Source organism: Brachyhypopomus gauderio, chromosome 17, assembly GCF_052324685.1.
Source record: "Brachyhypopomus gauderio isolate BG-103 chromosome 17, BGAUD_0.2, whole genome shotgun sequence".
NCBI classification, from domain to species: domain Eukaryota; kingdom Metazoa; phylum Chordata; class Actinopteri; order Gymnotiformes; family Hypopomidae; genus Brachyhypopomus; species Brachyhypopomus gauderio.
Genome location: NC_135227.1, coordinates 19,671,481 through 19,688,935, shown reverse-complemented (window position 1 = coordinate 19,688,935; position 17,455 = coordinate 19,671,481). Strand labels below are relative to the sequence as shown.

The window sequence follows — 17,455 nt, the reverse complement described above, 5'->3', positions numbered from 1 at the left end:
AGGCCAGTCAGTTATAATTAAATTTAACTCGTATAAAATACATATATTTATCCTCTCAGATAAAAACGGTCTGCAAGCGAGTTAAATTTAATTAGTGGTCGTCCGTTGTCAGCGGTATCGCCGTTAACGGCCCACCACTAATTTTATTTTATAATATGCATTACTGTAATGTCAGTGCTAAATAAATATTTTCAAATCAAAATTTGTAGTTGATTTATTCTTTGAATAGCAATGCCTTGATTTTAGTGAGGTTAGCCATAAATCCAATGTTACTAATAATTGGCATAATGTATTTCGGTGTTTCGGTTTTCGGCTTTCGGCCTTGGTTTCCTCATTTTCGGTTTTCGGTTTCGGCTAAGAATTTTCATTTCGGTGCATCCCTAGTGGTAATGTGCTCTTCCCAAGTACATTTTACATCATATTGCATATTACATCATCCAATAAGCAGAACAATGCTGTAACCTAAAGATTCTGTTAACACAATTAGACACAATATGTAAAAAAAACAGGCATGATTATTTATTCATTACTGTTATTAAAATTATAGGATACAAGACAACTAAAAAATTTTTTTTTAACTTTTCAAATAAAGTTAAAAAGAATTACAAGTATTATGATTATAGTTAGTTTTAATATATAAAATATTTAATAAATATTTTGTGTTGGTTTATTAGGACATACATTTTGTGCTTTTGTTCATGTATTATGCCTTACTTACGCCGTAAGATACAGGCGGCCATGATGAACCAGATCGTCTTAAAAAAAAAAAAAAAACAATTTCTTAGATTTCTGATAAAAATTAAACTTCATCAGAATAAAGATAAAATATCTATAAAGGCCTATCCTGACGCCTTCCTCCTCGGTCTCGAGCCGCGTAACCATGTACTCTTCTGCGGCGCACACCAAACACCGTTTAAAAGTTTGTTTACAATGCAGAACCACTTGGGTCCAAACAAGGATTATACAGTAAATGGGAGATGTGTTGAACCACGAAACATCGTAACCCGGGGGCCGCCTGTATGATGTTTATGTTGATTTAATCTGAGCATTAATGTCTTCAGCATGACCAAACAAGTTGAAAACATAAACTGACCAAAACAAACTGGACTTAATGCTGGAGGGAGGTAGCTTTTTTTACGTAATGTCCGAAAATCAGAAGGCGGGATGACCCGCAAGTCAATCAAACGACACCACCGTCATCCATCCAGCACTGATGATCCAGTGAGAGGATCATATATTTCAACCTCAAAACAGATAGCACGCACGCTATCTGATTCCGCACTGTACAATAACTTTGAACAGGGTAGGCCTGTTGTAGTTTTGCTAGTTGTTCACATGCAGCGTCATAGTTAAATCATTGCAATCCCTTGTGCGATTGTAGGACAATATGATAGACTCCTTCTTAGAGACAGAGAGTATCCCTGCCTGTCGTCTCACCACCCCATAAATATATTTCTAGATCCGCCCCTGTTTATAATCACAGCCCAGTGACCGTTCAGGTGTCAGAAAAGGGATCAAGAATAAAGGATGCATCACCAGTTTCAGATCAAGCCTTTATTAGTTTGAAATACAGTGAGTAAGTGATATTTCATCAATCTTAAACCCAACAAGAGGAAACAAAACTAGTAAATAAAACCTAAAACAATAAAATGGTGACATACAAATATATTTAAACTCTTATTAATAATTGTACTCATTAAAAAGTCAAAAGGTGGTCTTGCAGTGCTCATTGGTTATGAGCTTGCAGTGGTAATCCGGATCGAGGGGGTGTCGCACTCTCGTTTTCCCCCAGCTTGGAAAGGTTCAGGTTCTCCTTCCTGGTCTTTTTCTGCAAGGAGATGGTGATTGTAGTGAACAAGAGCCATCCATTAATGATTTCATCCGTTAGTTGAATTTACCACAGGCCGATTTCAAATAAGCATGCTCTGGTTAGTAGAAATAGAAACAGGAAGTACAAATAAGACCCATGCTAGGGCTGGACAATATGGGCAAAATTTATATCACGATATTATTCATTTCAGTCAATATAATTCTGATATTGATATGAATATAAAAGCCACAGAAATCTGCCAAGAATGCTCACAAGAGATGTGTGTACCTACAAATGTCTGAATGAAATGAAATGTTAAGTATATGAAACTTCCTATAAAACTATTTACTTTAGAAATAAAAATAGTAAAAATGTCAACCTGCAATTTGTATTCAGCCTTCATACATGAACATGAAACACGACCATCAAATAAACAAACCCGTGGGCTGTCTCAGTATTAATATCTTCAATATCTGAACCACTTCCACACCACAGAGTCTTTATCCCTTTATCAACTATTTTGTCGCTCCGCATAGCTCGTTCAGTAAAATTTGTATTGTGGTCAGCGATGGCATTTATTAAAATGTAGAACTATATCGTCCAATGAGCAGACAGCAAAGTGGTGGTGCGGCACTGGCAAACCTCACAAAACCCACAATTCAAACACACAGCAGCACCAGGGCCCCTCCCCTCCAGGGAGCGGCCGCACTAGGCAGCAGTAACGAGGGTACCTTAAAGAAGGGGATGCGTCCTTCCTCGTAGCACGTCAGGTTCTCATCTGTTATGGACTGTTGTGTGGAGTTACTGTCGCTGGAGCCGTTGCCCTCATCCTCCAGGGAGTCCTACAAATACAAAGGAGGAAAATGACCAATGACCCGGTAAATACCCCGCAAATAGCCTCCCGGTAAAATACATTGTGTATGCAACATAGGGCAGGGCACAACCGTTATACTGCATTGTGGGAGATGTCTCCAGATTACGATGAGACACCCGTATTGTGTGCGACCAGCTTGTGCTGTACCTGATCAACGGGTTTCTCTTCTTCCTCTGCGACAGGTTCGCACTGACTGAGCGCGCTCATTAGCTGCTCCTGCTGGACTCTAAACTCCGCCTCCAGCTCCGCCCTGCTCCGTAGCGGGTCCAGTGCACGCGGGAACACGTACTCCTTGCGCTTTGGTGTGGTGCCTGAACACGGACATTGTTGGCATTGTGAGTTTGGCCATTGGCCACACCCATTAGATGTAGCCACACCCCTTGCCCAGCAGGCTGGCCCTCTGAGGCATGGCCACACCCCTCACCTGTGGGCAGGTCCTGCTGCAGTTCAGTGCTGAGGAAGCTTGTGACTGCTTCCAGCGTCTGAGTGGCGAGGGCGGACATCTCCTCTCTGTCCTGCTGCAGGGTGTCCCGGTTCCTGCCCGTCTGTAATTCCACACCCTTCAGGACCCTGTCAAGGTCCTGCCGCAGAGGAGCGAGGCGAGCTTGGCTGGCTTCCGTTTCGGCCTGTGTGCGCTCCTTCACACGCTGAGCACACATACACACAATATTTAATTATACTTAGATATGCATCTACATGTGTACCACATGAGGCAGAGAAACACCTACATAGGGCATTCTACATGGAATACTTCTCACAGTAATGAAAACGTTGTTAACATGGTGATTGTGGGGTTGACAGAAGCAACACCTAAACTAAGGGGGTGGGGATTAGTGAAGTTGTACATCTCAGGGTCCGCAAAGCCCACCCTCTGAGACTACGAGTTATAGACCCAAAGCAAGAACACGGCGATAAACATACAACACTAGTACAACTCAATAGACACGGTCTCTGTGGGACAAAGGCGTTGTTTTGTTTCTCTGAAGAGCTCCCAGGAGTAGAACTAAAACCATCCTGCATCATAATTACCTCCAGTAAGGCTTGCTGGGCAGTCTTGATCTCCCCGACGAGGCCAAGCTGTTCCTGGGAGTGCTTCTCAGTCGAGTCCCTGGCCGTGTGGCACCACTGGAGGCCCGAGTTAGCCAGCGAGTCCAGAGAGGCGTGCAGGAGGCTACAGGAATGACCACACCCCTCCAGTGCAGTCTGGCCCTCTGCAGTGGCAGCCGCCATTTCCGCTGCCACGCTGTCCGCCCCTGAGCCCAGACCGGCACTGACCACCGACACCTTGGTCTGAGCTGCCTCGCATTTACTGAGAGGGAGCAACACACACAATGTTATGTTTGGGAAAGGGGTGGGGGAGAATGGTTGGATGGAAGACCAATACTCCAGCTCTCCTCACCCCTCTATTGTGTTCTTTAGATCCTCCATCGCAGGTCTCTGTGCTTCTGACGCCTCTCCAAGTCCTTCAAAGTCGGTCTGGGTGTCGAGAGCCAGGAGCTTCATCTGGTCCTGAACGCACTGGAGGAGGTGACCGACCCGCTGCAAGACAGGGCGATAACCGTTAACTTTGCCTCTAGTGGCAAACAGCAGCATTACACAAGCACAGTCCAACAAACTCACATCAGGCCATGCCAATAGACTCTGTTAATCTATGTAGAGGGAGACCGTTCCAGTTTAATCTGATATTTTAAATTTGTAGTATATGTAAGTGAAAGAGACGCACCGTCTGGTGTTTGTGGCTGGCCTGTCCGATCTGCTGTTTGAGGGCATCATGTTGGGCTTGGAGGGCACTGAAGCCCTGCACAGCTGTCTCCCTCATGCTCTCCAGCGCCTCCATGTGGCCAGTGAAGAACTCTGCCATCTCCACCTTCATACCCTCCATCTAAACAGCGGGGAAGAGAGTAAACAAGAGTGACTCACCTTTTCACCAATAACAGTGTTCCATCACCACCTAGATGGTCTTCACACACACATGGGTCGTCAACGCACCTTTTGGGCCAGAACATCATATCTGAGGAGCGTCTGTTTCAGAGTGTCGTTGAGGGCCATGACCGCCCTCATGCCAGGAAGAGCCTGAGCCAGGAGAACATCTTGCAGCTGACGCTTATGTTGGTCCTGTTGGGCAAAGAAGCACGTAACACACGCTTAATACCACAGAGGTCCCAACACAACTCACCACATGTGTAACAACCCACAGGCCAAACCAGATCAGCTACAGTCCAGCACCATCTCTGAACACCAGTCCAACAGGTCAGTTATGACTAGGACACACATCCTGACCAACATTTGGACACATTTCTAAAAGTCACAAGTTTAATTTAGACAGTGGTGGACCGTACATTTCACACCTAGGCTTCCAGTAACGTCTGAAACAATCTACCCCTCAAACTAATTTATGGTTACAAAAACCATCTTTATATGCAGGGTCATTCCATGTCAAATCAACCAATATTTAGATTGACCATCTCTTCAAACTTTCCCCATTTGTAGGCAGATATGTTTCATGGAAAAATCCAAAGTATTTCTGTTCCATGTTCAATATTTCAAGAGTTACAGCCATTTTTGTAAACCCCCCCCCCCCCCCCCTCAGACGCATCTTTTGCGAAAGTGGCTAAATAGCAATATTTGAATATTTCAAAGTACTTCCAGTGGCAATGTTGAAGTAATAATTGACCCAATAAATATAAAACCTGAGGCTGAGTTAGCAGATGTTCAAGTACTTGATAGTCAACTGGCGCCATCTGGTGGAGCAATCAGTTTTTCAGCTTCTCTTTTTTGAATCCGCTAACAGCGTCAGGTTTTATATTTATTGGGTCATTCCATGTCAAATCAACCAAGAAGTTGTGTAAATGAATGTTGTGTGTAAATACTGCATTTTAGCACAACATACATTTTGTTTTGCTTCTCTTTTTTTAAATGTTATTTTTCCATGATATTGGTGATTTTCAGTGGTGAATAAACTACAATATCAAAAAAGGCCATTCCAATTTTTCTACCATATAATCAGCACATATCAAAGTATATAACAAAACAAAAAAAATGGAAAAAATAAATATAGGTATTTTGGGAATCAGTGTCCAAACAAGGGTACCGTACGTGTGAAATCGGATATTTGACAGCAAATTGCGCAAAAACTGGACCACATACAGGCAACTTAATTATTACTTCAACATTGCCACTGGAAGTACTTTGAAACATAAAACATAGATCAGCCTTCTTCTACTCCATCCATGAGATAATGACAGGTGAAAATGACTTAGTTGATTTTTTTTCCAACTTTGGGGAATTTTTTTTATTGACACAACACAACTTACAGCACCAGAAAGTACATAAATTACAAGTATACGAGTTTCTAAACATACAAAAAATTTTCAGCCTTCTAGCTGTAATAGTATTTGAGATATTCACATTCAAATATTGCTAATTAGCCACTTTCGTAAAAGATGCGTCTGAGGGTGGGGTTACAAAAACGGCTGTAACTCTTGAAATATTGAACATGGAACAGAAATACTTTGGATTTTTCCATGAAACATATCTGCCTACAAATGGGGAAAGTTTGAAGGGATTCTGAGATGGTCAATCTAAATTTTGGTTGATTTGACATGGAATGACCCTGCAGAAATACAGTATAAGAGAGCCATTACATCGCAGATAATCAACTCCTGAATAAACAAACCAGGGGTGAACAAGTCTCCTTCTACTGCAGACACAGCAACACACCAATAATAACCTCAAACTTGCAATATTTAGAAATAGCAAATATTTTACTCTTCAAAAACAAAATCCACCCTCCTCTACTTCCTCAGTTCAATTACTCCGTCGTACAGATTATCCGTTCATTTCAGTTCCACCAAGTCGTCCTTCTACCGCCATCGAAGCTACTGATAGAAAACTACTAACTACTACTAGTTTGTAACCTGAACGTAGCGGAAAAATCCTCTTCCTGGTTGTGACAGGCTAGCTACCTTTGGAGTTCAACTAGCTTTCTTAATGTCTAGCTATTCTTGATAAGTCTGTCTTGAAAATTAAATTGAAAATTTGCCACCAAATCTATTTCTTGTTCATCCATTGTGGGGTGAGTAAATAGTCCTGACTGCCCACAACTGAATTAGGATCAGACAGACGAGGGGCGGGCCCACAGGCCAGAACAGAGAAGGGAGGGGCGGACCCACTGACCAGCAAATGGAAGATGGCGTCCCGGTTGTCCTCCGTGAGGGCCTCGTGCTGCAGCAGCATGCTCTTACAGCCATCCAGCCCTTCCCCAACCACCTCCCGGAGAGCACCGCAGGAGCTCAGCATGGAGGCCAGGGCCTCCTCACACACACCGCCAGTCCCCTCCAGCATCTCCGCTAGAGGGGGAGAGGGAGGGAGGGAGAGGGGGTTAGCGGGCACATAAAGGACCAACATCTACCAGTAGCACCATCCTGCTTTTGAGAGTAGGCGTGGAAGCAATAACCAACTTGCACATTAGAACCTGAACAAAACGGTCTCTCTGCTCTTAACTGGCAAACAGCTGCATTGAAAACAGCGGTGTCGCCGGTGAGAACGTGGAGCTCAGACCTACAGCTACATATCGTCGTAAATCTGACCCCCGGTCAACTCAAGGCTTCATTTTCAGCAGCCATGTTGGCTCCACGCCCCGCCTACGACGGCACTGTGCGGGTGTGCGACTGACCCACGCTGTGGCGGTACTGGTCCATCATGGCGGCGTGCCGTGCGCTCTGCTCCTGCAGTGCCGTGTGCATGCTGCTGCAGTTCCGCTCCATGCGCCGGGCGAAGCTCCACTGGGCGGCGCTGTTGTGCTCCTCCACCACCCGCACACGCTGCAGTTTGGCGTGCAGGCCGCCCACGTCGGTGGTGCTGGCCTCCGCCGTGCTCAGCAGCTGCAACGGGACAGCAAACGGGTCATCAGCCCGACCCAAACGCCCCGTAGCACAAAGCCTCTTCCTTTCTAAACGGAGTAGTTTGTGTACGTTTGGCAACCACAGTGACCGACCTGGTCAGCCGTGCTGTACAGTTTGCCCTCTGTGGTCTGCAGCTGAGTGGTGATGAACTCCTCCTGGGTCAGCCTCTGCCTGGTCTCCTTCAGGTCCTTGTGAGCATCTTCCAGGAGCTGGTTCTTCTCCTGCAGGTCCTCACTACACTGTTCCAGCTTCTGCTTGCTGTCCGAGAACAACTCCAACATCTAGGACACACACACAATGAAATAAGTTCCAATGAAGTTTACGTACATTTTAAATCAAAACATTAAACCAGTGAACTCAATGACGCATGCACACACGCGATGAGCAGATGAGTGAGTGGGAGTGGCTTACCCGTTTTAACTCCTCCTCCACGGCAGTGATGCGTTCTGTGTACTGTGCAATCTGCTCCTCCTGACTCACCAGCTTGGTGTTAATACTCCTACACAAACACAAACCTTCAACTGAGGAGTTTTAGGATGACATTAAAGACTATAAAACACTTCCCCATTTTAAAGAATAAATTCTTTAATCAGACTAATCGTCTATTTTTAGGAGAACTGATGGAGGCCGTTTCTCTCATAAAAACACCATCATCACAGTTCATGTGCTCTTCTCAAAGTATCACAAAGGCACACGGGGCTTCTGAAGGCCTCCCGTCTCAACGTACTCGTAGTTCTCCGGAGAGAGAAACACGCCATGTTTATCACGAGTGGCAGCCAAGTCGCGCTTCAGACGTTCGATCTCCTCTGTGTATTCCTGGACAAAAAAAGAAGAAATTGTTCATTATAAAAGAATCTAAATTAGTGAAATCTGCACAAGCACACTAGGAGCGTGTGGGGAGGGGGAACCTGCCTTGATCAGAGTCCTCTTGGTGAGTTTCTGGTTCACCTCGGGCTTGTTCATGATGTTCTTTGCCCTGTTCGCATAATCCAGCGTGCTAAGGGTCTCCTGCGGTTGGTCAACAGTTAGCCACAGCATGGGGACGAGACCAGATGTCATTTTTAATAAACCTTCTCACCCAAGACAGAAAGTTCAGAGACAATTTGAACAACACCTCCTTGAAAAATACATACGAGATAAGATAAATGTGTAAACTCAAGCTTTGAGGCATCCATTCCTCAGAACCGCTCACAAGCTGAGTGTGTGTGAGAGTGAAGTCCAGTCAGCTGGAACACACCTCCATGTTGATGGAGGCCGGGGAGACGGTGGCGATGATGGAGGTCTTGGTGTGTCCGCCCAGGGAGTCCTGCAGGATGCGGGTGAGCTTGGACTCCCTGTAGGGCACATGGGGTCGACGTTCCACCAGCGCATTGATGACCCGGCCCAGGGTGAGCAGGGACTGGTTGATGTTGCCAGCCTCACGCGCACGCTTATCCACTGCTCCTGAACGGCCAATGTTCTCACTGCCTGCCAGGTCCACCTGCACAGAGGGGGCGGGGACAACAGACCAATTAAGGAGCCAGGAAAGATATGCACGCTTACAGAGACCAAAATGTTCACGTACATCACCTGAGTGATCCTATATTCCTAAATGGCTCCACAGTATAAATTTATTATTGAAACCAAAACCTGTATCCAGCACCTGTGCATGTGTAATGGTGATGTACGTGAATATGCCACTGGAGGAAAGCAGGAAACCTCACCAGGTTAAGTTTGCCAATCTTCACCAGCTCTTCTCCGTCCATTGTGATCTCCTTCATGTGAATGGTGACCGAGAAGACCGAGTGGGAGCGGCTAAAATCAGACAGAGGTTCAGGAAGAACACAAGCGGATCGACAGTTACACCACAAGTGTTGAAGCCTTGCAAACCCTGTCCTCAAGACTGTTGGTCTCTTAGCACTCCAGTTCATTTCTTGGTTTACAAAAACACCAGTAATTCACAATAATACTGATGAATTTGTTTTCCCAAGATGATAGTCTATGTCGCGTTAGTTACACATGTTATGGGTTGCGTCCGAAACCGCATACTTCCATACTGAATAGTGAGTGTTGTGCCAGTTCACAGCTTTTCTGAACTAGTTCAAGTTCAGTTCATACATGCTCAAAGCGAACAGTTCACGTTCAAAGTTCACAATTTTAATTCTGAATTAGTTCAAACTAATAGCTAGAAATCACTAGAAATCACTATACGTTCTTATACGTGCTATGCCTACCCCGCTCTGCTGCAATTCATCACGGGTAACGTTGTGCGGAAGCCAGTATGTTAACTATTCTCAGCCGGACACTACGTTGCCCGCAATGCTTTGCGCACACAACGTCAAAACCATTTCCGTCTGGTGATACATGATTTAAGCGGCACCAGCGAGAACACAGGAGGGAGGAACTTTATCGTTGCGTTTCAAAAAAGAAAACAGATGTCACTCAGTTTTCAATGGAAAACAAATTCAAACGTTCATTTACAATGATGTCCTGTCGTTCATGACACATATGTGAACTAATTCACGTCCAAGTTCTTTATTTAAAAATTTGTTGCGTTCAGTTCAACATTCACGAAAAAATGAGCGTGTTCAGTGAATGTGTTCTTTTGAACTCGTTAACGCACAACACTGAATAGTACGCTAAAGAGTATACGAGGACTTCCGCCCTGCCCCACCTCTCTTCCTCGCGCAATTCTCATTATACCTTTTGTGTTATTTGAGATTTGCACAAAAGTTGCACTTTATTGGTTTAAATCGTTCTGTTTACATGTTTTGTTATAAATAATAATAAATAAGTGCCAAGGCCGAAAGCCGAAAACCGAAACACCGAAATACAATATGCCAATTATTAGTAACATTGGATTTATGGCTAACCTCACTAAAATCAAGGCATTGCTATTCAAAGAATAAATCAACTACAAAATTTGATTTGAAAATATTTATTTAGCACTGACATTACAGTAATGCATATTATAAAATAAAATTAGTGGTGGGCCGTTAACGGCGATAACGCTGACAACGGACGACCACTAATTAAATTTAACTCGCTTGCAGACCGTTTTTATCTGAGAGGATAAATATATGTATTTTATACGAGTTAAATTTAATTATAACTGACTGGCCTGAAAGATAAATATAAATTATCTCATAAAAACGTGACGTGAGTTGCAACAACATTAAACAGCTCAGGTAAACACACTTCTGAGAAATGTCGTCTGCTTGGCAAAACATAGCGGGGCTCAATGTGCTCTATTAGCCTACGAAATCCCTACGACAGAGAACGGCTGATCGTCTAAGGCAACGAGTTCCATAATCTTTGGTGTAATGTCCTTTGCCTCGGCGCCATCACTGGAAAACGGTTTTGCTAGCTTTATCCAAATAAGCGCGTGCAGGTGGCGATTTTTGCTTGCGTCATCACAGCACATTGTTTCGGCCGTGTTGTTTCGGTGATGAAAGTATTTTCGGTGGCCGAATTTTCGGTGCATCCCTAATATTATATATATATATATATATATATATATATCTCGTATATCGCCATTCAGCTAAAAAATATCAAGATATTATTTTTGCTCCATATCGTCCAGCCTTAATCAGCACCATCATCAAGAAAGCTCAGCAGAGACTGTACTTCCTGCGTCAGCTGAGGAAGTTCAACCTGCCCCAGGAGCTGATGGTGCAGTTCTACACCGCCACCATTGAGTCTGTCCTCACTGCATCCATCACAGTGTGGGGCAGCTCAGCTACCAAACATGACACCCACCGACTGCAGCGCATCATCAGGTCTGCAGAGAGGACCATCGGTGTGGTACTACCCACCCTGCCAGATCTACACACCTCCAGAACCAGGAAGTGTTCAGAGAACATTGTGTCTGATGCTTCACACCCTGGACACCACCTGTTCCATCGTCTTCCCTCAGGACGGCGTTTTAGACAACTGAAGATTAAGACCACCAGACTAAAGGGAAGCTTCTTCCCACATGCCATCACTCTTATGAACAGCTGAACACTACAACACAACATCCAGGATACAGTCAGTCACATACACACAAGACTGTTACTCACAATCCATCCAGCTCGTCCCTCTCATCCTGTTCACCTCCTGTACTGCACTTTATTAATCTGGTGATGGTGCCCAAGAACCACTGTACCTATTGTCTCTGCCAGCAATTTCCTGTTCTCTTATTTATATGCCTCATTTAATTCAGTTTAATTTATCTATTTTATTTTTTAAATAAAAGTTTAATTTAACTCTAACTTTTTACTGCTGCACTCAGCACTTTACTGTAGATATACAACTCTGCACATGGTTTACAATGTATGTTTTGTGTGTGTTTATGTGTCAGTAAATGATTTACGTCGGTGATGTTACGGTTTGTTATTGTGCACTGGGAGCTACTGTAACCAAACACAAATTCCTTGCATGTGTGAGCATACTTGGCCAGTAAAGTCAGATTCTGATCTATTCCTTCATCCACATGGCCCAAGTAGGAGTTGCACCCACAGACTACCACACCAGTGCTGTAACATGGCAGCGAGGTCCACGGGACTTGCGTTCCTACCTGGAGTAGGCGTTCATCAGCGTGGAGGCGGTCTTCCTCTTGGCAGCACCTCTTTCCAGGATCTGGTACACCTCGTTCTTGTTATGCACGGTGATCTCCTCCAGCCCCCTCACGATTACAGCCCTCTTGACCCAAAAATAAAAGAACAGTAAATTGTCTCGCGTCTGAAACACACAGTTTAGTACTCGTAGCAAAATTCAATAAGCCAGGACTAGAGATGCATGAGTACCGATACTGGTATCGGGTATTTGCCCGATACCATGTCCATTTACCCGTACTCGTACTCGCAAACGAGGCTCCGATACCAACATCCGATACCTTTTTTCTAGTGGACGTAAACCACATTATGCTAATGAGCAGACAATTCAACATGTCGGCGATCTGGAAGTACTTCACAATTAGTGATGACAACCCAAGCAAAGCAGACTGCAAACTGTGTTCTATTAAAATATCAAGAGGAGGTACTTCTGCGTCTTCCTACAACACGAGTAACCTGATAAAACATCTTAAAATGAAACACAAAACTCAGCACGACGAGTTCACTGCTATCAAACCACTGCATCAACCAACACTGCAGCAAACGCTAAGTAGACGAGAGAAAATGTCTACACACCACCCTAGATCTGTGAAGATAACAGAAGCTCTTAGCAAGTTTATTGTTCTTGATGATCAACCATTTTCGGTCATTGAGAATCAGGGATTTCGGCACCTTCTTGATGTGTTAGAGCAGGGGTGCCCACAGTTTTCAGCTTGCGAGCTACTTATAAGGTGACCAAGTCAGAAAGATCTACCGGGGTGGCGGCGAACGTAATTTGTTGAGTGGATTGCAGATTGGCTACCGTGAATGTCAATCAAAATACAACCGTCAGTGCAGATGTGCGATTCATCTACTACTTATTTATGCATCCCTAGCCAGGACCAATCAATCACACACTTTCACTCATCTCACTTCTCGTTTATGCAAATGACCACCAAGTGGACCGGGTTAACAGATCACAGACCTTGTTTCTGGGGTCATCAAACAGCTGCAGGCGTTCTGTGACATCAGGTGAGGGGCTGAGGAGGTCAAACAGTTCTTCGTTGTAGATCTCCAGCAGGGACACCTTCACCGAGAACTCTGTGCCATTACTGGTGAGCTTCTCGAAGATCTGGTGGAGTGTACGAGGGATGATTCCAGCCAGGGGATCCTGTGGGTGGGAGAATGAGTCAGTATAAAATCCCACAACAACACCTCCCACTGCCAGGTGTGCACTTCCATTTTACCTCCTCCCAGGTAAATCCTTCATTGGGGGTCCGTTCCCCCTCCATTGTGAAGGTCTTCCCTGTTCCTGTCTGCCCATAACTTTAAATGGGGTTAAAAAAAAGAAAAGAAAAAAACAGCCGTTAATGCACAAATATGGGAAAGGTACATAATTGTTTTTTGACTTGAGATGATGGCTCAAAACCCACTCACGCAAAAATTGTGCAGTTGTATCCCATAATAACCTCGTCTAAAATGGGACACACCACGCTTCTGTACACGTCGATTTGCTTGGCAGTCGGACCGAACACCTACAAATTTCATTTCAAAAGTGTGGGTGGCTGGGTTGAATCGTGCTAGCTCATCAAACATCACTCACAATAGGACATCATGTATGTAACAACTTGCACACGCTAGATAACAGTCCAAAACACCCACCATGTCAAAGGTGTACGTTTTTCTGGCCGTCTTGTCATTGACACCTCCGGTGCGTACGGCCACCTCTTTTCTGCTCTGATCGCACGCGACGACGCCGTGCGAACCGGATTTACGCTCCACGCAGTTAAAAGGTCTGCAAAACATTTCACACGGTTCATCTGACACGGACGGGTCATGACCCAGCCCGTTAGGTGCGTGTTGTGCGGAGAGTAAACATACCTGCAGCGCACGACGACCTGGATGTTTCGCCCCTTCTCTTCCTTTTTGGCAGCCGGGAAGATGCAGTTGGATGAAGACATCTTCCTTTGAGTCGGGTCCAGTTGGCAGAACTCTGACAAACGTCCGACTGTCAAAGTTTAAAGGAGCCACGAGTTAAATTTCCACTCAAGTTAGGCTGCTAACTATACCGTTATCCTTTTTCTTTCGGCAATTCCCGTTTAGGGGACGCCACAGCGGATCAAACTCCTCCATCTGGCCCTGTCTTGAGTGCTACATGCGCTGATCCTCTAATAAACTCATTTCTGATCCTATCCTTCCTCATCACTCCAAATGAGAATCTCAACATCTTCATCTCAGACACCTCCATCTCCCTCACCTGTCTCTTTGTCAGTGTCACTGTCTCCAGTCCTTACAACATAGCAGGTCTCACTACCGTCCTATAGATCTTTCCTTTCATTCTAGCCGACACCCTTCTATCACAGATCACCCCAGACACTTTATGCCATCCACACCACCCTGCATGCACTCTTCTCTTTACCTCTCTTTCACTTCCTCCATTACTCTGTACCCTCAACCCTAAGTAGGTAAACTCGTCAACCTTCACCAAATCAACTCCTTGTAACTGGACCTGTCAACTGTCTGCCCTCTCATTCACACACATGTACTCTGTTTTACTCCTGCTCACTTTCATTCCCCTGCTCTCCAAAGCATATCTCCATCTTTTCAAGCTCACCTCCACCTGCTCCCTACTCTCACTACAGATCACAATGTCATCAGCAAACATCATAGTCCAAGGGGACTCCTGCCTAACCTCGTCCGTCAGTCTGTCCATGACAATTGCGAACAGGAAGGGACTCAGGGCTGATCCCTGATGTAGTCCTACCCCCACTTTAAACCTATCTGTCATTCCTACCGCACATCTCACTGTGGTCACACTGTTCTCATACATATCCTGCACCACCCTCACATACTTTTCTGCTACTCCTGACTTCCTCCTACAATACCACAGCTCCTGTCTTGGTACTCTATCATAAGCTTTCTCTAAGTCAACAAACACACAATGTAACTCCTTCTGTCCTTCCCTATACTTCTCCATTAACACTCAAAGCATAGTATCTGCATGAAACCATACTGCTGCTCACAGATCTCTACCCAGGGTATATACAGAGATACTTAAGTTGAATTTAATACCTTTTTAATTCCTACAAAATATTTTTTAATACCAGCACGACTTAAAGCGGCTACTGAAGTCTCTCCCAAATAAACATTTCCATGCCTCCACTGGAATATCACAATATACCGTTATCCTTCAAGAGAGATAACTTGGTAGCTTAGCGTAGAGATATATAGTAAAAATCACTTCAAAAATAGTTAATATAGATTAATAAGATTGTTCACACACACAAATCAAAGTGAAACTTTAAATATATAATAATTAGCCAGCTAGCTAACCGCTCGCGCCCCGTTAACGTTAACTAGGCTAGTTCTGTTCAGCTTGACTAGACGTCGCATTACTTGTTCAACAAACACAATCGCAATAAAAACAGCAATCGCAGCACAATTAAATCATAGTCTACCTGCGGGTCGAGTAGCGAGAGCGGAGGTCTCCAAAGAAGCGCTTAATTTTTTTAAAAAGACTGTAGCGGAACAACTGGAGACTCAACGAAATTGAACTGGAGAGAAACGGCCGCCGATTAGCGAAATATGAATTTTGCGCACAAGCACAACGTAGCCAATCGGCAGAGGGACGTTGTTACATCTGCAATTCCATTGGTCGCCGTGGCGGAAAAGGGAGGGGCAGTGTGGCATCACGGGAGCTTATGTTTGTTTGATTTGGTGTGTAGTGTTTTCGTACGTGGGTTTCGTAGTTATTTTGTGCATGTTAATTTTCGCTATATTGTATTTAGTATTTGATCTTTAATTGTCACTAAAAGGCTTATCTTGTTAGAAATTTATCTTTTAAACCTATTTTGTATTGCAGCGTCCTTCAGATCCGATGTGCAAAAATTTAATTTCTTAGAATAAACGGAACTCAAAAACCAATCAGAATCAGATCAGAATACTTTATTGATCCCCGAGGGGAACTTGCAGTCATAGCCTGTATAGTAAAGAGCCCGGACGGTTCGTAAAATCCAAACAGACGCCTTCTGGATATTTATTAGTAGTAATAATTTTTATTTGTTATTATTTTGGCTGTGTTTATCGTCATCCCAAAAAAAAAACAGCTTGCATAATATATTCAAATCTCAGAAGTTCTCTCTCTGATATCACTGCATGTTCCCACACCCATCTGGAGGAATATTAAAAACGCCTGATATCCTGGAAAGTAGTTAAAAGAAAAAAATTTCAGAATCCTCAAACTCTGATCAGTAGTTGCTGAAATTATTTGCAGACTGCCATGAACTCTCAAACATTTATATTTTTTAATGTTCTCTCCTATGTTGCATCTATAATGATGGATCAAATACGACTGTGCTGAACAATTATTAATACCTGAATTATATACATTTATTTTAAATGAGATTATTTTAAACTGAGATCTGTTCCAAGCTCAAAGAATTACAGCCTGCATGCAGTTGGTTAGTAGAGGAGTTAAGGGTAGTAGCGTATTTAGGGGTAGCAAAGCCATAAACCTGTTTTGCAATAACGACAGATTAACGTCACAACTTCGGACATTAAATAGCTTGTAACTATTTTTTAACTGAGTAGCTGAATACTGCTGGTTAAATTTATTTCTTAACGAACACAATGTGGCTATATTTTTAATCAGCCATGTGTATTATTTAACCAATAGGTAATTGAAGGTAGAATCAATCAATTAGTCTTACTAGAAAGGGGGGAATTACACAAGACATTCGTCTACAGGCAGAAAATGGTGTGGAACAGGCAGGCTGTTACGATTATCCTTATTTTTGTGGACACTACTCATAATAATACAAAATTCTTCACATCGCAAATTATTGTGTCTGCGTCTGGACTTGTAAATTCAATAGATAAAAGAAGCTAGTTTCTCATAAGTGCATTAGTTGTGTGTAACGGTTTACAAGTAGCGTTGTTTTCTCATGTACTTCATGGACTGTCTAGTGTAATGTGTCCATGTATGTGCAATGCTGTGCTTCTTTGCCTATATAAAATGATTCATTACTCTAGTGTCTTTTGTATTGTTCCTCGAACTGTGTTTATTTGTTGTATAATTTAATCAGCAATCTTTACATAATTTGTGCGTCACCGACATGTATGCTAGGATATGACCTTAATTCGCTCTGGTTTCCGCCCGAGGACAGTCTGCAGTTGCACTCAGTTGCACATGAATGAGAAGTAGCTAGCTAATGTTGCTAGAAGATGACCTGACATTATTAGCACCTTTTTTATTAACTCTAATTAGTTTTTTGATAAATTCTGTCGACGTTTCCATTTGATAATTTCTTAAGAC

At 43.7% G+C, this 17,455-nt stretch overlaps 2 protein-coding genes across 2 annotated transcripts in view; one reads left to right on the top strand and one right to left on the bottom strand.

The window, feature by feature from the left end:
• Positions 1-1,536: 1,536 nt before the first annotated feature.
• kif11 (kinesin family member 11) lies at positions 1,537-15,741 on the bottom strand. The gene is made up of 23 exons (XM_076978047.1): positions 15,600-15,741; positions 14,023-14,149; positions 13,804-13,936; positions 13,579-13,676; positions 13,389-13,467; positions 13,127-13,312; positions 12,126-12,250; positions 9,292-9,382; positions 8,826-9,068; positions 8,501-8,596; positions 8,316-8,404; positions 8,000-8,087; positions 7,681-7,869; positions 7,360-7,567; positions 6,861-7,033; positions 4,674-4,799; positions 4,408-4,566; positions 4,084-4,223; positions 3,714-3,993; positions 3,109-3,331; positions 2,832-2,995; positions 2,542-2,652; positions 1,537-1,828 (listed from the first exon to the last, which is right to left on the bottom strand). Exons 2-23 carry the CDS (start codon positions 14,100-14,102, stop codon positions 1,727-1,729), a joined length of 3,183 nt encoding a protein of 1,060 aa, XP_076834162.1. The 5' UTR covers positions 14,103-14,149; positions 15,600-15,741; the 3' UTR covers positions 1,537-1,726.
• A 1,546-nt stretch (positions 15,742-17,287) lies between these two features.
• Positions 17,288-17,455, top strand: part of zmpste24 (zinc metallopeptidase, STE24 homolog) — an 8,216-nt gene continuing 8,048 nt past the window's right edge. Inside the window, exon 1 of the mRNA XM_076978073.1 lies at positions 17,288-17,455. This exon is cut by the window's right edge and continues 238 nt beyond it. The gene's annotated coding sequence lies outside the window, so the exon portion shown is untranslated.